Raw genomic sequence first — 23,136 nt, 5'->3', positions numbered from 1 at the left:
TGGCCAAAAATCATCACTGGAACATTTTGACAATTGAAAAGGTTTGCTGGTGACAACACGATGTACCAAAAGTGAGAATTGCTAACATGAGTTATGAGAAATAATGGTGCTTACTATGTTTTCATGAGGGGTTGGTCAAGTCCTTTGAACTCACTTGAAGGTATGTGGACTAGTTTTCTTGGTAGGTCGTACATCAAATTAGATAGAGCACCGCAAAACGTTTTATAAAACTGCATATATGTTGATGTCTTTCAACAATTGAAATGCAACCCAAAAAGGTTGCATAAGACATGATGTCACATGCAAATTTGTAACATCAACCCCATACATGTGAAAGTATTTTTCATGATGGTAAATTGTATATGAGGTGGGCTAATTGCATTGTGCCCTCTAACATAAGAACTTTTTTTGTAAATCATTAACATCAATCAAACAGAATCTTTACCAGAATGATGTTTCCCACTTGATCAAAACATCAAATGTGTCTTTATTTGTAGATGTTTAACCATACAATCTAAACATGCAAATTGGCTATGCTTATGAGTCATGACTATATATATATATATATATATATATATATATATATGTTCATGTTTGCATATGCATGTACATTGAGTAAGTTCTCAATCATAATCCCAATCATGGCAATATCACCTCTACTTCTCTTTTGGATTTTCCATGACAATGGAGCTTGCTAAATTCTTCATCTTCAAAAAAGTTTGCAAAAACCATGAAATCCCCCTCTGCCTACTAAGTGATCTAAAACCAACCTAAGAAAATACAATTTGTCCTATGTAAATGAGTTACAGGCATGACACACTTAATGTGTCTCCCAAATGAGTTGTGTTTCCAAGTCAAAATAAAACTCTACCATTAATGTGTAATGTTGTTCTCGTGAATTTGTAGGGAAATCATACAATTATAGTAACAAGTTGGCATCATGTGTTGAGTGGATAAAACTGAGCCTTGCCACTCCTCTATAAGCATTGCTCCTACTAAACCAAGCCTAAAATAGAAAAAAACAATCGAAGTCTAGAGATTATTGTTGTGCATAGAAGCACACTTTGTATATGAATGGAATAAGCTTTATTATGGTCTCCCTTTTCTTTCTCCTCTTCATATGCATGTGTTAAATTTCAAGGGAGTCGTGTGTTAAACACCACGTTATGTCATGTGGATCGGTACTTGTCCCAACTAAATTAAAGTCAATGAAATAAACATTGTCCATGGATCTAGTTGTCCATTGACCATTTCTTCTTCTGTACCTTAATAGTTCTTTAATTGGGCAATCAAAGTACAAAAAGGCAAACTAAAGAAAACTTTTAAGTATTAACTTTCTCCCAAGTTTGTAGAAGACGATCATGGTGGTGTTTGGGACTCGAATCCCGTTAAACATTATTAAGGGTGAAATTAAGTTTGTGACACCACAAATCAAACGGTATGGGTTTAATAACTCTTTTAAATGCTCATTTTACTCTCTTTGAAAAATAATACTTAGGGAAGTGGGTTTTGTTATATTGGCTTTTAAGTTACAAGAAACAATGCAAATTATTGGTGTGGAAAAATAGCCAAAATGCAGATGCTTTGACTACCACGTAGAATTCGTGTGACTACAATGTCACTAAAAATATAGCACTAACACATTAACCGACTTTGAAATGTTTTCTTATAATTAGCCACAATTAGACAATCATTGTCATGTATACAACTTCCTTCCATATATATTTTCATTTGGGTGTGCTAAATGACATGAGCATATTCAAGCACCGATGAATACGAAAATAGAGAAACATTAAGGAACGATGCACAACAAAACAAAACATCAAATAGTGAAACTATAAGAACGTTGTTGGGTGGAGATTCATTCAGATAGATGGAATAGAAGTCATTGATGACATCTGTGTGATTTTGAAGATTAAAACTCCTTAGTGAAATGTACAAGCAATTGTAAGAATTCAAACTCCTCAGTAAAGTCTCAACGATCTAAAAGACAATATATTATTGTGGATGAGATAGCCCCCACCACCATCACCACCACCACCACCACCACAAAGACAAAACATCATTGAAATAAATTTCCTTTTAAAATGAAGCCAACTAAGGACATAAATTCTAGGATATGTGTCGGTAAAACGAATCAATTATGCAATATTAAACAAATGGGAGCCTTCTTTATTTCTTTTAATAGTGCAAATTTTGTAGTCTAAATATTCCTTTAACAACCCCATATAAACTTATCCCTGTATTGTGTATTTTAATGCTTCATGAATCCCTTTTGTCGCTTTGAGTGGGTCATACAAACTCTCGCACAATTTTACTATCCACAGTTGGGCTATACATTGTTGTAAGTTGTAACATTTTTCAATTTTGTTGACAACTCGACGTTTATTTTAATTTTTTTTAAATGGGGGGATGGTTATCAATAGTTTATACACAAGATGCAAATGATTGACTTGTTGACTTATCACACGAGCGAATGGTATGTCTTTCAATCTCCTAATCAATAATCGTTTTCATTCAGCAATTCCATGTACTATTTTCCTTGGACGCATTATCAATTGTGGAAGTACTTGGTGTTTACGATTGCCTATCGTCTAAGTTTTTGTATTTTCGCTTCTTCAAACAAAAGAAAAAGAGAACAAACATTGTGGAAATCGCCCTTTTTAAGTGTCTACACATTTCGCAAATCATCGTCCACGGCTTCTCAATTATAGAGATGTTCTTTTTGCTTTTTTCTTTTTAGTCCATACATCTATGATATTATTTCATTCTTTGTTGTTTTATTTACAATAACATTGGGTTGCACCACATTGGTGAATTGCTTTTGTTTTTGTTTACTCTTTCGAGATTGCAAAGTTATTTCCTTGCACCATAGTATTTTACACACATTGATTGAAAACAATATATTCTTCTTGTATCTTCTCTCTTCTCATAAATAAATGGGCACTAACAACTCAATGCGGTGTGTTTTCCCTACGGAAAACTGAGTTTTCTTTCAACCTTACTTCAAAAACAAGTAAATTCGAAGGATTGTGCTTCTTCCCCTGCCCAATGTGAGAGAACTCTGTGACATGCGAACTTATGATTGCAAATTTATGTCCTTTCACCAATACTGCCTAAGTGGTTATTTTCTTCTTCACTTCGTAATTGTAACATTATATAATTTATTGTATATGTATATATTACAAATTAGAATGACTTGTATCCCTATATATAGGAATGGTCGTAACAATCATGCACATTTAGTTTGTATGGTCGTAATTGTCTCTACAAGAATTTCGGAGCTATAAAACAATTTTCATGTGTATGTTTTGCCTTCTCTATTGTCAAACATTTTAATGTTTATCTATGTTTTGCAAGCCGCCACTTTATCCCTATGTTCTAGTATCTTATTGGGGGTGCAAAAGCATTATCATCAACTTTCATGTACTTACTTTTGTAGAGCTTGGTTATGTATTGTCACAAGTGCTTAACTTACCATTCTCTACAGTATTTCCCATTAGGATGTTGCAACACATTCAACATGATTTCACATGCCGATGAACAATATGGCTTTGAAATATCGATCATAATGTTAAAATGGCCTCTTTAACATATAATATTGCATATCTAGATGTATCACATGCTAATTTTTTATTAAGTTCTAGATTCTCACAATGAAAACATCGCCACTTTTATCCCTTTTTATTGGAAGTATAAATGACTTCCGCCCTTTTTTTGTGTGTAGAACAATGTCATATTGACCAATGACAACTATTTTCTTCATCTACTTTAGCAAATGTACACCTAGAAATCTTAGGCAAAGTTAGGTGAAACAACTTCAAAATGTCGTTGTTTAGATATGTTTCCCCTCATTTGATTGAAGAAAGTGAGAACAAATTTCAGCTACAGTTTCTACACGATTTGGTATAAAATTTTCAAAGACTAAATTATCCTTCAAATGTAAAAGAAGATAAAGGATTTTGCATATTCAAATTTGATGTTCGAATCATGGGACGTCAATGAAACGGGGTATTCTTTATTGCTTCGTTTCTTCTCCAAAGGACGATGACATGATTATCTTTCTACAATATGCCCTTTTATTGTTGAGTCATCCAAATTGTATGGCTTATTCCATGTCCTTTGCAAAGTCTTTACTTCATTGCACACTTTCATTAAAAAATGTATTTGCAATGAAATTCTAATAGTTGTTTGTCTCGATTCTTTGTGCCATGTTTATGCAATTGTTGCTTTCTCTAACCTAGAATTCTGCATCTCGATTATTCGTGCCATATTTATGTAGTTGCCATTTTCTCTACAGGTCCTAGCGATAAATTTCTTGTAAACAAGCCTTTCTTGGGACCAAAATATACCCCCACAATGAGTCTTGCAACAATTGACTCGAGAGAAATGATTAAAACCATGTTGGCTTGCATATCTAGAAATAAATATAAGAAACATATGTCATATTAAGGATATTATGCACCATTTTACCCCACTAAATCCAGTAATGTATAATCACTAAATTCTATTACGCTTTCATTTAGTGGGGCAAAATGGATCATTCTGATCTTACCGAGGGTCAAATTGATATTTACCTTGATATAAGGGGCGTGTATCCTCGTTAAAGAGCACGGAACAAAGCCTCACATGTTTTTCCCTAAGGACTAGTAAAAGGGAGAAACCTATAAAGTTAACAAGTCATTACATGGATGTTAGCAAAGGAAAATGTGAATGGAATGGATTAGAAACCCAACGGAAGAAAGGAAATGTACAAATCATTGAACGAACAAAAGCATTATATGGATATTTGAACAACCAAATTTGCACTAAGTAAAATAAACTCTCTTTTTTAATATTTTTCCCATGCCATAAAGGTATTGGGGCTCTACCCAAGCAAGATATTAAATGGAACAACAAAGATATTTATCTGTAGATGAGTTCTCTAGGGGGAGCAATCTTAGACAAAATGTTTGTTTATGGTGTTACCAAGTCGTGGTACCCGAACGTGCATACCATTTGTATGGGACTAGCAAGTTTGATGGGATCTTCCATTCTCCAATTAGAACTCAATGTGATTGAGGTATGTCAAATATCCTAGACTAGCTACAAAGTGTCGTTCCTTACAATGAACTGAAAGAAAGCTTCACATGCATGTCGTATGGATCAGGAACATAGATGAAAAAGAGAGTGAATCTAACAAATGAAAGAACTCCTTACACGAATGATGGGAGAGGAGGAACATAAGGAACAAACTAGAAATCCGTTGTAGTGCAGAGAGAAATGTACGAGTTATTAAATTGAGTGAAAGCATTACGTGGATTACTATCTTTCACTAAAGGAAAAAAATATTTGCATCGTTGAATCATACATCCGTAGTTAGAAAGGTTACGCTTCCATTTCTAATGTCGCGGTGAAAGTCTTGACTCTTGCTTCTTTTTTCTTCTAGCTTTTGTGTTTCTCTTTTTATTATTAACGAGTACCATCGTATAAACTAAAAAGAAAATTCAAATCACAATGAGCTTTTGTATAAAAAAAAACATAAAACATAGTTGTCTTTATTAATTGGTGCACATGTTCACCACTGATTTTAGCATTGTGCAACACAAAAAATTTCATGCACAAGCCTGGTTTTGGCTTTAATTTATTCCCATTAGTTGAAATATGTGTGTCATAACTTAACACGAAAAGGCAATCAGACGGTGATTAAATGAATGTCCTCTTTCAATTTCCTCACACTTTACAATGTCATTGTTTGTATCCATGTCCATTGTGCTTCATTAGAAGTGAATTGTATAAATATTGAGTAATCTAAGTTAAGGCCTTAATCATTAAATATCGTTTTATGTGGATCCTAGGAAAGCAGTCATTTTTCGGCTTTTTCTCTATGGAAACCGTTTCTAGTACTTTGACTAGTCATAAAAAAAGTGCTCTCTTCTATATGTTATGATGGTCTCAATCCTAGTTTCCTTCTTTCTTATGGCAAAAACAATGGGTGCCCATCAGAAAGAAATGAGGTGGGTTGATTCTCTCATTTGGTAAAGCGGTTGGACTCCATTCTTGAATTTTTAAATGTTTATCCTCTTGCAATCAAGGCTTCTCTCTCCATTGTAATTTGTCATGTTGCCTCACAAATCACTTTTGCATTGTCATGTCCATAAATAATGTTCGCCTTGTTGGTTGCAATTTTGTTTCTTGAGGGAGTTGTCCGTGAATTAAACATCTGGAACAAGTGAAATACATAAGATGGGTATTTTCTGGCAATTAAATACAATAGGCGAAATATGTGAAGTAGCTTTTGGGTGGAAGGTGTTGCCCCTCGTGAACATTTGAGTGTGTGGATTGCCCATAAATAAACATTTGGAACAGGTGCATTTGTGTGTTGAACGGGGTAGAGGACTTCATTACACAGGGTAGTTTGTTTTTATTGAAAATGCATATGGCTTTGTGAGTTCTTCGCAATAAAAAACATGCCACATGTTGTGAAATATACATAGGTAATTGGTATTGCTAGTGCACTCGAGACAAAATGCAATCTCATAACTTGGTTCATACTATTTGCTTTTTATAACATACTATTTCATATGATATAATAAAGAAGACACACTTTATGAGCTCTCCAGTGGAGTTGTTATAATGATTGCAACGAAAGCTTGTGAACAAATAAACAACCCCTTCGACATAGGGTACATATATCATCATGTTGCGGACTCAACAACCAAGTTATTTTCTTTCCTCTACAAGAAGAGTTCCCATAAAAGTGTAGGATCTTTGCAAATGGTTGGTGCAATAAAAGAACCTTCCAAGATAACAACCATTATCAGCGATATCCCAAGGATGAGGAAGGTAAAGAACAAGCTGTAAATGTATATCTGTTGTGGTTTATAGATATAATTGTTATAGAACATTGCAAAATAATGAACTCATATACATATAGAACGAGTATCTACAACGAAGAGGAGCATGCATGGTACAAAAGAAGACAAAGAGAAGCGCGATGAAACACACAATAAACCATAGTAATTTTATTAGGGCAGTCGCACCTTCGACTTCATTGAATATAGTATGTATTGAGAACAATGAATCGATGGTGTTCTCATGCAATATTAAAATTTAAGACAACTTTAAAGTTGTGTTTCCCCACCACCAAATCAATTATATGATGCAATGTGGCCTTAAGACGTGCTTCCTTCAATCCATCTTATCTATATGCACATGGTACGTTAATGGTATCATTCTCATTACTTCTCTTAAGTCAAAGGAAGCCGGATGCAAAATCAAGAAACACTTTGCACATAGCATAATTAGATAGTGTTCCCTTCATATTTGCAATTGGAGATGGATCAAGCTCGATTGATTCGATTAAAACAAATTAGCTATGGGGTCTTTTAGATCCATTACAAAATATAATTTAAAAATAAATTTCTAAATGTCGATCTAAAGGTTGTGCTCTATACTATGCAAATTGGTTCAACTCGAAAGCAACAACAGATCTAATGTTGTGTTCATTGTGAAAGCATTCCTTTCTTTTTTACTTTGAGATAATTACTTGAATAGTTAACTCACTCTTTCTTCCTTAAATTACGGCTTTAAAATCTTATTTTCCACAACCCAAGGGTTGATAACGACATCTTTGCCTTATAAAAGGCAACGCTAACGAACATGGGGGGCATAAAAAAAAGTGTATACACATGTCTAGAAGCCATGCTAACGAGTGTATATGCATATTCGACTTAATCAATCATTATATTCATGGAAAGAAAGGAATCCGTGGTGTAATGGGGAAATATTAAAATTAAGATGACTTTACAATCACTTCTTCCCCACCACTAAATCAATTTTATGATGCAATCTAGGAGCTAAAACATGTGTTTTTTTTGTGTGCTTGTCTCAATTTCTCAAAGTATTGCTCTTTTTAGTTGGCTTAAATCAAGAGCAAAAACAATGGGAAATCAACAAAAATGTCAAGCATCAATAAAGTGTATGTGTGTATATAGCAGCCATGTGACGAATGGGCTCTTCGGGAGTATTATGAAGCTTTTCTATTTTGCACAACGAGCCAAAAACCAATCTAAGAGAAATTTCATGTTATTTCTATACAACCTTCAAGATTTCGATAACGGGAAGTTTCAATGGAGGTGACAATTACTACCCTCAAGCCTAATGAGTAACCTATTATGCATCATTTATATCTTGGTTTCACGCGCACTAACTCATACATGTTTATTGATTCTTTAACAATGACTGGGATCTCACGAGAATTGCCCTTGTGCTTTTTTGTTGTTCCATGTATTGGTCTTGATACATGTAACTAATTCGACAATTAAAGTCACGACCCCAATATCACTATGCAAAAGCGAATTCCAGGTGGATTCCAAACTATAGCCTTGACTATTCAGAATCATAGTACACCAAGCCATAAAAACTCTTGATGTGAGATCAAAAAGATTATACAATCTATTGATGGAAATGAAATACCACAAGAAAATTGATGCTAGATTCTACTTAGTAAAAATAATGCCAAATACGATACACTAGTGAGGGGTCAGGACCTCTAGCCCACACATAAACATGGAAGGAAGGAGATGTTGATACGTAGCACCCTACCATTGAATATATAGATAGATAGATGTAATCAGGACACCTTCCTCACCACTATAAGGTTTAAGGTTGTAAGATGCACATGCGGCCTTACTAAATAACTAGACCAAGCACATCAAGGGACATGTTGGTCGACACCTTGTCACTATTGGCTTGAGATTACGTCCACGACCTATGTTAGGGACTGTTGTCCCTACGTTACACCTAGACGATTGAATGGACAATATGGTTTGTGCCCAGAGCCCTTAGCGACAGTATGAGGGTCGGAAGACCATCGGATTGTCACCAGACCTAACAAGACAACCATTGTCCTTACAAAGAGTACGAGGACTGGAAGACCATCGCGTTGTTACCAGATCTAACAAGACAAACATTGTCCTTACCAAGAGTACGAGGAGCGGAAGACCATCGCGTTGTTACTAGATCTAACAAGACAAACATTGTCCTTACCAAGAGGACGAGGATCGGAAGACCATCGGGTTGTTACCAGATCTAACAGGACAACCATTGTCCCCAACCAGAGTACGAGGATCGGAAGACCATCGGGTTGTTACCAGATCTAAGAGGACAACCATTGTCCCTACCAAGAGTACGAGGGTTGGAAGACCTTCGGGTTGTTACCAGATCTAATAGGACAACCATTGTCCTTGCCAAGAGTACGAGGATCGGAAGACCATTAGGTTGTCGCTTGATCTAACAGGACAACCACTGTCTTGGCCAAGAGTACGAGGATCAAAGGACCATCAGGTTGTCCCTGGATCTAACAGGACAACCATTGTCCTTGCCAAGAGTACGAGGGTGGAAAGACCATTGGGTTGTTACTAGATGTATGATGGGACAATTCGCAATGCAGTTTGTTGTCGCCATCGAAGTATGAGGGGGGGGGGGGGGGTTGGGCATGGAGCATGAGGCGAAATCGGAAGGTGTTGTTTGTCCAGAGAGACGGGCAGGCGGGATGGCCGGTGCCGGCCACACGAAGATCCGGATGGGTGGACGGACCCAAGAGTGAGTGCCCATCCGAATTGCCCACAAACCAACCCCAAACCCACACACCCAATACACTCAAAACAAGAGCTTTTCTTCTCTCTCTCTCTCTCTCTTTCCATAATACCCAAAAGGAAGAGCTTTCCTTGTGGGTCTCTCTCTTCTTCTCTCTGTGTGGATCTATCTCCCTTCTTCCTTTCCCACTCTCTCTTTACAACAGGACCGAAACAGAACACAGAAAGCAAGATTTGCTTGCCATGGCTTCTCTGCCCCAACTATCTTTCTCTTTCCTACACCCCTCTGATCTCTTCCCCTGCCTCTCTAATCCTACTATAGCTCATCATTCCTGACCCTAATTTGTTTCTTCCTCTCTCTTCTTCTCCCATCCCCTCCCCCCCCTTTCCCTTTCTTACCATGCTCCAAGATTTGATCGCCCACCATCATCACTGCCAAGCTTCGATCGTCGAAGAGGATCAAGCGCTCATGGTGCCATGGCTTCTACCCATGAATCTGTGCAACAGAGCAGACAATAGCTATCATCATGAAGAGGTAGATGTAGAGGGGGAGAAGGAGAAGACAAAGGAGAAGGAAAATGAAAAGAGTAAGGAGAAGCAGAATCAGAAGAAGAAGAAGAAGAAGAAGAAGCAGCTTGACCAGATGAGGAGGAATTTTAGGGCTAGGATTGGGCCAACTGAGATGTCCACCCAAATTGAGATGCCGGATCGAACCGAGGTGTCAGAGAGGTCCAGTTCCGGCAATTTCCTACTCGACCCGGACTCTATGGGGGAGGATCTTCTGCCGGGGCTCGATGAAATGACCGCCTTACGATGCCTAGCTTTTGTGTCTTTGGCGGACCGGCCCAGATTGGCCCAGGTCGGGCACCGATACCGGGACCTTGTGCGGAGCCCCCTCCTATTTGATCTCCGCCGCATGTACGGCGTAATTGAGCGGTGGGTATGCATCTTCACGAGCGGGCACGACGCGTGGGCGGCCTACGATCCCTCCCGCGACACGTGGCGGAGCCTGCCAGGGGCCCACGGGGTCGTGGATCCCGTGTTCGCACTCTCGGACCGGGAATCGCTATCGGCTGGGCCTCATCTACTCTGGCTGGGCCGGGAGGCCTTCCAATTCGCGGCTTATAGGTTCGATCTGGTGACCAACACGTGGGGAGCAGGGCCCCCAATGGTGACCCCCCGATGCCTCTTTGCATCGGCTAGCTGCGGGGCATTTGCATTCGTGGCAGGGGGCTTCAACGTGGCGGGAGGAGGAGGGGCATCTTCAGGGGGCCCCGCCATCTTGAATAGCGCGGAGCGGTACGACTCTAGATCTGGCACTTGGGAGCCCCTCCCGCCCATGCGAACCCCTCGCCAGAAATGCTCGGCCGTGTTCATGGATGGCAAATTCTATGTCATCGGCGGCAAGGACAAAGACCATAACCCTCTCACCAGTGGCGAAGTCTATGACCCTTCCACTAAGGCTTGGACTACCATCATGAACATGTATGTGGGTCAAGAGACTAGCCCACCAAAAATCGAGCCTTCCCCGCCACTCGTAGCCGTTGCCGATAACGAGCTCTATTCGATCGATAGCTCCACCAATGTCCTTAAGGGCTATGACAAGCGAGCCAATGCTTGGAAGGTCTTAGGGCCGGTTCCGGTGAGGACCGATGTTTGCAATGGGTGGGGTTTTGCCTTTAAAGCACTAGGGGATGAGCTTCTTGTGATCGGGGGCTTCCAAGAATCGCCCTCTTCGAGGGAAGGGGTTGCCATCTTCTCTTTACGGCCCCGATTCGATGCCTCTACCCGAGATTGGCATCCGCATGCGCCGCATCCACAATGGAATCTTGTCAATTTCAGGACCCGAGGAAGTGGTAGCTTCTTGTATAATTGTGCCGTCATGGCTTGTTGACACAATCGGATCATTCAATTCGGATCATCATTCTTCGGAAAACTATTTACTGCTATCCCATTCAACTCAAGACTTTCCCTGTTGTTATATATAATGGTCATTTACACACCCAAATGGGTCTTTTTCCATCCGAAGAAGAGCCATCCTTACAAAAAAAACACATCATTCTTTGTTCCCAAGAAGATTTTTACTCAATGCCTTGTTCTTTGTCAATTTCACTAGGGAGAAGAATAGAACCTAGGCACTCTTTACTTACTTTTTACTACTGTGTTTAAATGTCTCCCCTGCACCCCCCCTGGAATTTACAAGTCTACCATGCCAAAAAGAGAGAGAGGTTATTCTGATGTCCTGCTTGTTTCATATGAAGAAGTGGTCTTGTTGTATCATTCTTCAAAATTCATTAGGGATATTCTTGTTTTATTGGATGTGTAATTGTGCTAAATGCAAAGTTTCCAAAGGACAAGTCATATTATGAATACATCTGATCTTGTAAACAAAGAGGAAATGTAGAGTTTTAACTGTAGGGAGCGAGAAAAAGCGAAGGAGCGTAATGCGTAGAGCTTTTGCAATGTCCCATTATTCCTCGTTGCCAATCGAGGGGCCAATAGCGCCATAAGTTTGAATGCTCTACTCAAATCCAGAGTGGTATCATGAATAGCAATGCTAGAAAAAGAGCTAGCAAATCTACTGTTAGAGACACATATGCATGGTGGATCAAGATGTAAGTCGGTCCTGAGAGAAAAGACTAGACCAGAAAACTGGCTCCTTCTGCCCAAATTATTGTCACATCTTGTGCATTTGGTGAATTATAGAAAAACATATATAGTTTTCCTTTCTTACCATTTAATGCTAACACCCAACAAAAAATGAATAGCAATGCTAGAAAAAGAGCCAGCAAATCTACTGTTAGAGACACATATGCATGGTGGATCAAGATGTAAGTCGGTCCTGAGAGAAAAGACTAGACCAGAAAACTGGCTCCTTCTGACCAAATTATTGTCTCATCTTGTGCATTTGGTGAATTATAGAAAAACGTATATAGTTTTCCTTTCTTACCATTTAATGGTAACACCCAACAAAAAAAGGGTAAAAGGGTAAAATTGAACACTTCTTATTGTTGCTGCCAATAAATTGTATTCCATGGTGGCAAACAAATAGCACTCATTTTGGATTGTATAATGTACATGTAACATGGACGCAAAGAAATAAACCAGTTTACTTTTCTAATCATGCATAGCACCACTTAAAAGCTATGGGACTGCTTTCTTGTTCCACCATCTGCAAATTCATTTCTTCACCATTATCAAAGAAATGTAGAACCTTGTTTAATCTAAGTACATAATCTGACATCCGATACTCCACCATATGCCATCCAATACTTGATGCACCATATCAGACGTCACATTGCCAATTAGTGAGGGACTTTTTCCCTCTTTTCGGCATATCATTAGATAGATTAATATTATCTTGAGCAACTGACTACCTGAGTATCATGGTGCCCTGCTTTGGAAAGGATGTCAATACCTAGGGTGAAAATGCAATTGGCATGAAAGTGTAAAGAAGAATATCCCCTCACCCAAGCACTATGTAATCGCATAATCCAAACACGTGCTTTTTCTAGGTGCAATATGCAACCATCTAGACACACGGTCAACTCCATAAGGGTGACATGACCTTTAAAAGTTCATCTATAACATACTACATGTAGTTGCAAAATAGAATGCGCTCACTGCCTTACAATCTCATGTATTCTTTCCAAATTACAAACCAACCATTGATCACCTGTCACAAGCTAATATGAAAAGCCATAGGTTAGTTCCTTGGACAACGATAAGGCTTCACTTATCTTAGACCAATGTTGTATTCAAATGATGAAAGAATCATGTGATTACACTTCTCCAAAGGCTTGAGATTAATAGTACGAGATGGTGATGGAGGTTCTTAACTTCTTTTTCCAATGAGCTCTACTTGAAAATCCCAAATTTGTATTCGGAAAACCAAATGGATCTACTCTTATGGTGATCTAGTTTCGCGATGTGCTGGGCATCTAATTGTGTGCATTGGGGGTCAATAATTGATTGGTTCATTTGATGCCACTTCAACATAGCAAAACTTCAACGTGTTTGCTATATTGAAGACTGTCATCTCACCTAGGAGTTGGGAAGATCATAATTGCTTGATTGTTGATTCTTTCAACTCTTTACACTGTCATGAGCTTTGCCATAACCAGAATTTCCCTAAACCATGTAACTATCTAACTAATTTTTTATCTATTAGTTTGCAAGATGCCCTCACTCTAATGCTTTTTCTCAATTCGGTTGCTTACTACTCAGTAAAACCATTTGTGTATTTGTATGCTAAATGTTTGTAATTGGAACTTAAATTTTCCTATCTGGCCTCCATTTGTCTAGATATGATATCTATGCATCTATTGGATACTGGATTTTGCTACCTTAGTGTTGTCTAGCATCTCAAACTTTTCCTGAAGTCTACTATCACGCCATGTTTTTTCTTCCATCTTTGTCATGCATCTCAAAATTTCCATCAACTTGGAATTGGTGTCTTTGCTTCTTGTTGATCTAAAATTATGATGAGATCTGTTGCCATTCATCTCTCATCATAAAAAATTCATCTGCTCTGAATTAGTCCATTTGATTGTTACTCTTAATAACCATTTAAAGTTATTCCTAATGATGAGACCATCTCCAATCTGCCTACTCCAATACTATGTCTCATAAGAAATTTCCTCATTGAGACTGACCTCCAATAAGTCTAGCCACTTGGTAGATCAATAGTTTGAGGTCTTCTATGTTGATTTAAATTGCTTTGAGCCAAGATTGTTCAGGATTTTCCAAGATCTTGAACAATCCTTTTACTGTAGTTTATTGACGATTCCAGAGCATTTAAGAGCCGAATCTTCTATTTTCTGGAGATTCTTTCGAATTTTGAGCTTGTTGAGCATCTCAACATTCATCACTCCCACAAAATCATCACATCAGATAACAATAACAATCATCTCTTTGTGAGGCGTCCAATTTCCTCTCCTGAACCATCTGAATTTTGATTCAGTATCATGAAACAAAAAGATCTCCTTGAGGCATCCTATTGCTTCTCTCGAACTCTTTGAAACCAATCTAGCTCAACACTGGAATTATCTGGCTCATCATAAGAATCTTTACCATTGTGCATTTCCGCATCCATGTTGATTTGATCTCCAATGGTTTAAACTAAAGAATTGATAGCCATGCACCTAGCTGAGCCTATAGCAAAGCAATAATCTTCCAATATTGACAGTCATAATCCAGCAGATACCACCCCACTCAGTGCCTTTGGCAAAGGTGCAGTCTTGGATTGGAGGAAAGGGAATTCTTACCCCATAGTCATTCCAAGCCAAGCTGGACTGATCCAAAAACTGGTCAAACTTATAAGCAAGCTTTTGTTTGATGTAGTAAAATCAGTTTCCATCTTTGTTAAGTCGAAGCAAGAATGCACAACATTCAATTGATCTTTCCACGTTGAGATTTTTTTGCTGTTGGTAGCAACCTGATGCCATCATCACTTTCTTCCCATGCTTGCTTTGATATCATGTCATGTTGCCATACAATTATTTTGGATTCCCAATAGAAATAGGCCAGCCTAACATTTTCTGAAAGTGTGATGTTAACTTTCATATCCTCCACTTTTCCAGCATCTTCATTGTTTTCTTATCATACTTGCTTCCATATTATGTCAGTTGCCCATTCCTGATAAAAAATGATCAACCTACCTTTTTCCAAAAGTGATCATTTTGGCTTTCATATCCTCCACCTTTTCAGCATCTTCATGCATACCAGCAGTTACATAGATATTAACCATTAAGACATAAGCTGCTGCAAGATTGCTGTCTAGATGTATTGCTTGTTCAAAAGCCAATCTCCCAAGCTTCACATTTCCCCATTTTCTACAAGAACCTAACAGTGAAAGCCAAACTGAAGGATTTTCTGAAGACGGCATCGTCTTGATCATGGACATTGCCTTATCAAACCTCCCCGCATTTCCAAAAACCATCACCATGCAAGCATGGTGTTCGGGCTTCAGTGTTATACCATGTTTTCTGCTCATATTCTCATAATACATTTGGGCCTTGTCCAACTTACCTGAGTGACTACATGCACTCAATACACATAGGAAAGTTACTTCATTTGGTGAGAACCCCTCGAGTTCCATTTGTTCAACACAGTCCAGGGTTTCATCACAATAACCTTCTTGTGCATATCCTGCGATCAATGCATTCCAAGAGACTGTGTCTCGCATGGGAAGCTGTTGAAGCACTTTATGTGCTTTTGCAAGCATACCACATTTGGCATACATATCCACCAGTGTGGTGCCAAGCATAGTATTTTTCTCCAACAGCCTCCCGCCAACAATTCTATCATGAATTTCTTTTCCCTTGTCTACAGCTCCAATGCTGCCACAAGCCTTGAGAATGCAAATGAAAGTAATCTCATTTGGAGAGTGTCCTTCCCATTGCATCTGTGCAAAGCATGTAAGTGCTTCATGACCTTGTTCCTCTTGAGCATACCCTGAGATTAGTGTGTTCCAAGATACTACATCTCGAACAGGAAGGTTTTTCAGCACTTGTTGAGCTTCTGCAAGTGCACCACATTTAGAGTACATGTCTTCCAAACCATTGCCAAGGATGATGTTTTGATCCAACAAGCCTCTAGAGACAATCTTATCATGAATTTGTTTGCCCTTGTCGATATCTTTTATGTTGCCACAAACCTTCAAGATGGAAACGAAAGTGAACTCATCAGGAGAGATGGATTCCCTTTGCATCTGTTCGAAGCACATTAGAGCTTCACAATCTTGTTGTTGCTGAGCATACCCTGCAATGAGTACATTCCAGCAGATGGTATCACGATCATGAAGATATTCAAGAATTTGATGTGCTTTTGCAAGCATTCCACATCTGGAGTACATGTCCACCAAAGCAGTGCCAAGAACAAGATTCTTGTCGAGAACGCCTCTGTCAATAATCTCCTCATGAATTTGTTTGCCTGTATCAGTAGCTTCTGCATGGCCACAAGCCTTCAAGACAGAAACAAAGGTGATCTCATTCGGACAGAGACCCTCCCATTGCATCTGTTTAAAGCACCCAAGTGCCTCCTGGGCTTGCTCTAGCTGTGCATAGCCTGTTATTAGTGCATTCCAAGACACCACGTCTCTAGCAGGAAGCTCTTCAAGAACTTGCCATGCTTTTTCCAGAGCTCCACATTTGGCATACATATCCACTAGGGCATTGCCAAGCCCCATATGTTTCTCTAGCAAACCCCTATTGATAATGTTATCATGAATTTGTTTACCTTTGTCAATGGATCTAGTGATACTACAGGCATTCAGAATGCAAATAAGGGTAACCACGTTTGGAGAGAGGCCCTCTCTTTGCATCCTTTGAAAACAGCCAAGTGCTTTATCACCTTGCTCTTGACGAGTATATCCTGCAATTAATGTTGACCAAGTGATTACATCTCGAACTGGAAGATCTTCGAGCACTTGCTGTGCTTTCGTGAGTAGCCCAAATTTGACATACATATCCACTAAAGAATTCCCAAGCACAAGACTTTTCTCTAATAACCCCTGCTTAATAACCTCATCATGAATTTGCTTACCCTTATCAAGGGCTCCTATGAGACCACAGGCCTTCAAAATGCAAGTGTAGGTGACCTCATCTGGCGAAATTCCCTCTCCCTGCATTCTTTCAAAGAAGCCAAGTGCTTGAGAACCCTGACCTTGCTGGGTATATCCTGAGATGAGTGTTGACCATGAGATTACATTTCTCATTGGAAGGTCCTCAAGCACTTCTAGTGCTTTTGCAAGCATGCCACATTTGGCATACATATCCACCAACGCATTGCCAAGGGCGACATTTTTCTCTAACAAACCCCTATTGACAATTTCATCATGAATTTGTTTGCCCTTTTCTATATCTCTTATACAGCCACAAGCTTTAAGGATGCATGTGAAGGTGACAACATTCGGAGAGAAGCCATCCATTTGCATTCTTTTGAAACAGCTAAATGCTTCATGGGCTTGCCCTTGATTGGCATACCCTGAAACTAAGGCATTCCAAGAGATTATGTCTCGAATAGGAAGCTCTTCGAGCACTTGTTGAGCTTTTGCAAGAGCACCACATTTAGCATACATACTTATTAAAGTACTGGCTATGTAGGTGCTCTTTTCAAGTAACCCCCTTCTCAGGATATCATCATGTAACCTGGCACCTCTAAACAGATCCTTCGTCTTGGCACAAGCTTTGAGTGACTCCACGAATATCAATTCCTGCTTAGGATTCTCAGAATGCACCGATCTCCTTGTAATTTTTCTCATGTTGGGCCATTACAGATAATAGGAGAGAAACAGCATGTGTTCTAGCTCTATGCCTTCAAATTTGATGATCAGAACCACCGCTAAAGAAGCAATAAGTGACAAGTTTTCTGATTCCTTACCGTCTTGCTACAGATGAAAATATGAATGGTGGTGTTCTTAAATCAGCAATTATCTCTGCTCCACCAAGTCAGAAACAGCAAAGGCGACAACATGGTTTTTTCATAAGTCTTTCAAGCTGATTCCATCCTGCAAGTCCTTTATGATTAATTACTGTTCGGCCTTCAGAGGCTAGTAATATGATCCACAGGAAAAACTAAAAACAGGAATGGTGGCATTCCTGATCAGTAGGGTTTTAAGATACCATGGCTTTTGGGAGCAAGCTATCCCAAAGACTGAATTAAGATGGTGTTGGGGTTCAAAAGTTCCATAGTATGAACCATACGTGCATTCGCATTCTCGCATGTTTTTTATCATTCGAGTATGGTAAACACCCTTGACGTATGGTAAATACCATACTTTTGTATTCATTATTTATTATAAGTTAAAAAAAATAAATTTAAAGTTAAGGTAAAAAGTGTAAAAAAAAACACATAAGAATGTTTTGATAACATACGCATTCGATTTCATTCGTATGAAAAAGGACTGTTTGCCTAATGCATTCGAGTATATTACGTACTATGTCCAAAACAATGACCTTACTAATAAACAACTCTTAGGAAATCCAATATCTTTTATGTTGCGGGGACGACAACCATATACCCATAACTTCTAATGGGGTTCCACCTTAGAAACATCCCATGGGACCCAAGGGATTTCAGGTGGAAACATGATGGCAAATTTCGCCATTTCTTTGAGTACAACACTAAACTAGGCCGGACTTTTCAACTGCAGCTAGACGGCCCCTTACACAATGGTTGGCATACATTGGGCATCCCTGATGAGGTGCTCATTACCTTTTGGAAGGGTCTCTAGTGTCTCCACATGCCAGAAAAGATAAAGTTTTTTTGGTGGCAAATTGGTCATAATGTGGTTCCCGTTGGCGAATGGCTAGGTAAATGTGGCGGCCCATTAGGCTGCCTACTTTGCCATTCACCTATTGAGACTCTGAGGCATTGTCTATGGGATTGCCCTCAAGCTCAAAAGGTATGGGATAGAGTGACTCGCCTCCTTGCGGCATGTGAAGTGGAAGGAACAATATCGTGGAGTGTTGCGGCATGGCTTGATCACTCCGTTGATAGGTGGACGGAATCCCTCAATGTGGATAGTTGGTGCTACGTATGCATGAGAGGCAAAATCGCCAAGATTCGATTTGAGAGAGGCTTGCAGTCCGCATCCCCTAGGTTCCCGAACATTTGGATGTTGATCGCAAGCTTCACCCTATGGTATGTATGGAAAGCGTGTTGCCTAAAGGTCTTTCAGGATCTAGTGCGGCCCCAGAGGAAGTGATCATGGACATATGGTTTACGCTTATCAGCTACCTACGAGGGCAATTGGATGAGGTTTGCAACCATTCCAATGACGTGGTTACTGCCCATTTGCACTTTTGGCAGAAATGGCGGAACACGCCTATGGTGACACAAGGAGGAAGTGGCCCGAGGTGGAACTACCACCCCCCATGCTAGTTGTTTCCGACTCACTTACCACCCTCCCTTCGTTGTCAACCCCAGGGGTTGTCTCGTACTAGCCATCACTGAAGGGCACCGTTTTTAGCTATAGGTGCGTAGATTAAGTAGTCAGTCCGTAAGGCGATGTAACTAGTCTCATTTTCTTGAACTTGATCGGAGGGAGATTCCCCGATCTATGTATAGTCTCTTTGTAATAATCCTTCCTAACTAATGGGAAAGTAGCTTCATTTTGGAAATATATATATATATATATCTTTTATGTTGCTTTCTATTTTAGTTACGTTTTTGACGCATCCAGTTTGCAAAGCTTTGGAAAAAGTTCTCAAAACTCTTTTAGTTGTTTGCAATTCTCTCTCTCTCTCTCTCCTTAGCTAGCTCAATGAGACCTTCATTGATAGTAAATGCTCATTGGAAAACTCTTACATAGAGTTCTTATTTGTGGCTCTACTTCATTATGCATATTAATCAACACTCAAGAAAATCCTTACCCTCCTTAATGAGATTAATGACATCTTCATTGACACGAAATACTCATTGGAAAAACTATAATTTAGAGTCCTTATCATGTATTCATCAATATCCATGGTAAAGGGGTCTTGATCCCATCGATAGTTCTACCTCCCATAGAAATTAAATGTTTATAAAATGAATAAGTTCTGAGCAATGAAAACTGGTAAGCAAAAGGTTCACAAGTGTCCTCTTGCTGACAAATGAGGTGTCTTCTGGTTCATGAATTTATGGATTTATGTATTTCTGCATTTGTGTATTTATGTAGTTAATATGTATGGAAATATATGTGTAGACAATGAGGATATAATTATTTTATTCTCGATTTTGCCATTTTATTTTTCTGACATTAGAGACCCACGGAAGAAAGTATACCTTAACATTGGGTAGACCTTTGAACCTTTGGATGCCTTAGTAATTGAGTACGAAAATGTAATATATACTTTCAGATAATTCTTCGATGTTTAACATTTAAGCTTTGCAATTGTAAAAAACTAAAGTCTACACCTTTGGTTTCTTTGAAATAGTAGGGCTTCTATGAAACACATCCAGGCAATGATATTGGGTTCTAGAGCATCTGTCAACGGGTGTTCACTAGGTCGTACCATACTCGGGTCGGCATCATCTGGAGAGTTGGGATCCCACTCTGGATCGATTGCGACCTGTGGTTTGGTGGAGTTGGCGGGCCTCCTCGGAAGTCATACGTTGGTACCACTTGTCAACTCCTCTTCAAGTTGTTGACGAGTGGTTTGTTCGGCGAGCAATTGGGCCTTGAGGAGGTCGAAAGTGGCCTTAAACAATCTTTTCATTTTCAAGCCTTATTCTCACATTTTAGGAAAATCTTAAAAATTTTGAAAATTTAAAATTTAAAATAATGAAATATTCTAAATTTTTAAAACTTAAAATTTTTAATTTTTAATTTTAAACACTGAAACCAAACTATGAAACCGCAGTTTTAACAGTTTAATGGTGTGGATTTTTTAAATAGTTTAGTTTAGTTCCGTTCAAGCTCCAAATTTTTTGAATGGTTCGATTTTGACACTCTCAAACCAAACCGTTGCTGATTGTTAGTTGTGGGGTTGAGGATCCTCGGCCGGGAGTGAAGGGAGCCCAAGCTCAATGTCATGGAGACGGAGGGTGGAGGGTGGAGGGCAGAGGGGAGTTGTGGCGAGCGAGCTTATGTGGCCAATTGGTGGAGGGTTCATCCGGTTGGGCCGTGTTGTCATGAGGTGTGGTGGGTGGGCGGGTGGTGGTTGTGGGAGGCGAGGGTCTCGGGGTCTCGTCGAGAAGGGATATCGTCGAAGGTGGCCGGGGTAGGTCCACTGGCTTGGTAGGCCTGCGGAGGACTGTTTCGGAGGTGCAACTCCGAGCACAAGGGGCAATGGTAGTAGCATGGTGACACACGTAATAGAATCTCAAAGATAGTTCATGGACCTCCATCTGGGTGAATTCGCGTTTCTGAAATTGTTTGGTGTGCTAGGAGACATCCTCGACGGTGTCCAAGGTGTTCTCACTTGGTAGGGTTGCGGAGGACTGTTTCGGAGGTGCAACTCCGAGCACAAGGGGCAATGGTAGCAGAATGGTGAGACACGTAATAGAATCTCAAAGACAGTTCCTGGACCTCCATCCGGGTGAATTCGTGTGTCTGAAATTGTTTGGTGTGCTAGGTGACATCCTCAACGGTGTCCAAGGTGTTTTTGGCCACCACGTGTGTTATTGGCGGTTGTTTGTGTGCTAGTGGGTGCTTGCGTTCACCTTGATGGACTCGTAAGAATTCTCACTCAGGGATGCAAAGGCGATTAGTTCAGGTAGGGATGCTCACTTTCCAGTATCGTTCATGGCAATGTATGTAAGGAGGGGCCGGAGGACCAATGTTGAACTTCACGCCCAGGTACCTAGTGAGGAACCAGGCAAAATTAGCAACCGGTTTGGGTCTCATTTGTCAGTCCTTGATCCATCTAACGAACTCATGGGCCCACTGAACTGGTATGTGGTTGTGAGCCCACTTGACGAACTCGTCGGGGACGAGGGAGATGGCATCGGTGGAGGTGGTGTCGCCAATCTTAGCAATGGCACAACATTTGTCATGGATGTGGAGTGGGATTTTTGTGAAACGCCAACCTTCTCGTCCGGAGCCGGCAAAAAATTGACAGGTGTCATGCCTGTCAAAGGCCATTTTGCCCATCAAAAACATACACCTAATAAAAATATCCGTCAAGTGACATATAAAGTTTAAATTTCTATTTTCATGTGAAAGGCCACCAAAAATATACATGTCAAATGACATGCTAAAATTCCATTTTTCATGTCATATATATTATATATGTCACATATTGTCATATAAATAATAATATTTTATGAAGTGCGTCTATTATTTTTATTTTTATTTATTTTTATAACACGCTTAAAATAATATCATGTAGTTATAAGATATATTCTCAATATTTATTCTTTACTAATACAATAAGTGCGCACTTTGAACACAAGGAAGACGTGTGCACTTAACTGAGCTGTGCAGTTAGGGGTTTTCTAAAACATATTAGGGAATTTTGGAAATTTTTAGGGTTTTTTGAAATATTTTCCTTCTGTGCTCTAATCATACAATTCTTGATTAGCAAAGTGATCAATTTACGTGATATAATTGACCTGAAATGTTTTTGGTTTCAGCATACATTCTCTTCAATTTCTTTCTCGATTCTAGATTACCTTTAGTTTTCACCTTTTTGCTACGTTTGAGGAATACATCCATTATGCAACAAAACTAATGAACTTCCTTGGATGCGATGAGTTTTTTTCTTGTGTTTTCTTCCTAATGGCAACAGGTTTGAGGAATTGAAGTGTTGATGGAGGAGACAGGAAAAGAGAGTGGGGGAGCAATGGACAAATCACAGGTTGCAACTTCTATCATCTTTGAGAATAAACAAGATGCACAAGAAAGAGAGAGGGAAGGAGAGAGGCGTTCATCATGCAGGAAAAGAGCATGCACGCACGTGGCACAGACACACACCGAAAGAGAAGGACAATAGACAGAAGTTTTGTTGCACATGGAGAAGGAGAGCTCGCGTTCACGACAGATCGCTGCAAAAACTTGACTATTCACAATCATGAAGAATTGTTTTCCCTCCTTTGCTTATGTTCTTTAATGAAGAATCAAAATCACATA

At 39.5% G+C, this 23,136-nt stretch overlaps 2 protein-coding genes across 2 annotated transcripts; one reads left to right on the top strand and one right to left on the bottom strand.

Annotated features, from left to right (window-relative positions):
- Positions 1-9,780: 9,780 nt before the first annotated feature.
- LOC147853776 (Galactose oxidase/kelch repeat superfamily protein) lies at positions 9,781-11,696 on the top strand. The gene has a single exon (XM_087332585.1). It carries the CDS (start codon positions 9,979-9,981, stop codon positions 11,470-11,472), a length of 1,494 nt encoding a protein of 497 aa, XP_087188711.1. The 5' UTR covers positions 9,781-9,978; the 3' UTR covers positions 11,473-11,696.
- Positions 11,697-14,331: 2,635 nt separating this feature from the next.
- Positions 14,332-18,256, bottom strand: LOC147853775 (pentatricopeptide repeat-containing protein At3g09040, mitochondrial-like). Its single transcript, XM_087332290.1, has 2 exons — positions 15,235-18,256; positions 14,332-15,108 (listed from the first exon to the last, which is right to left on the bottom strand). Exon 1 carries the CDS (start codon positions 17,839-17,841, stop codon positions 15,235-15,237), a length of 2,607 nt encoding a protein of 868 aa, XP_087188416.1. The 5' UTR covers positions 17,842-18,256; the 3' UTR covers positions 14,332-15,108.
- Between the last annotated feature and the right edge of the window lie 4,880 nt (positions 18,257-23,136).

This window comes from Azolla caroliniana, unplaced genomic scaffold, assembly GCF_043228905.1.
Source record: "Azolla caroliniana isolate FFs.n. ecotype wild unplaced genomic scaffold, voAzoCaro1.0.p SCAF_16, whole genome shotgun sequence".
Classification (NCBI taxonomy): Eukaryota; Viridiplantae; Streptophyta; class Polypodiopsida; order Salviniales; family Salviniaceae; genus Azolla; species Azolla caroliniana.
This window is presented reverse-complemented; position numbering and strand designations above follow the sequence as displayed.

Bases quoted from the DNA above. Each gene is read 5' to 3' on its own strand.
- LOC147853776 (XM_087332585.1), top strand. From the start codon at position 9,979: ATGCTCCAAGATTTGATCGCCCACCATCATCACTGCCAAGCTTCGATC.
- LOC147853775 (XM_087332290.1), bottom strand. From the start codon at position 17,841: ATGAGAAAAATTACAAGGAGATCGGTGCATTCTGAGAATCCTAAGCAG.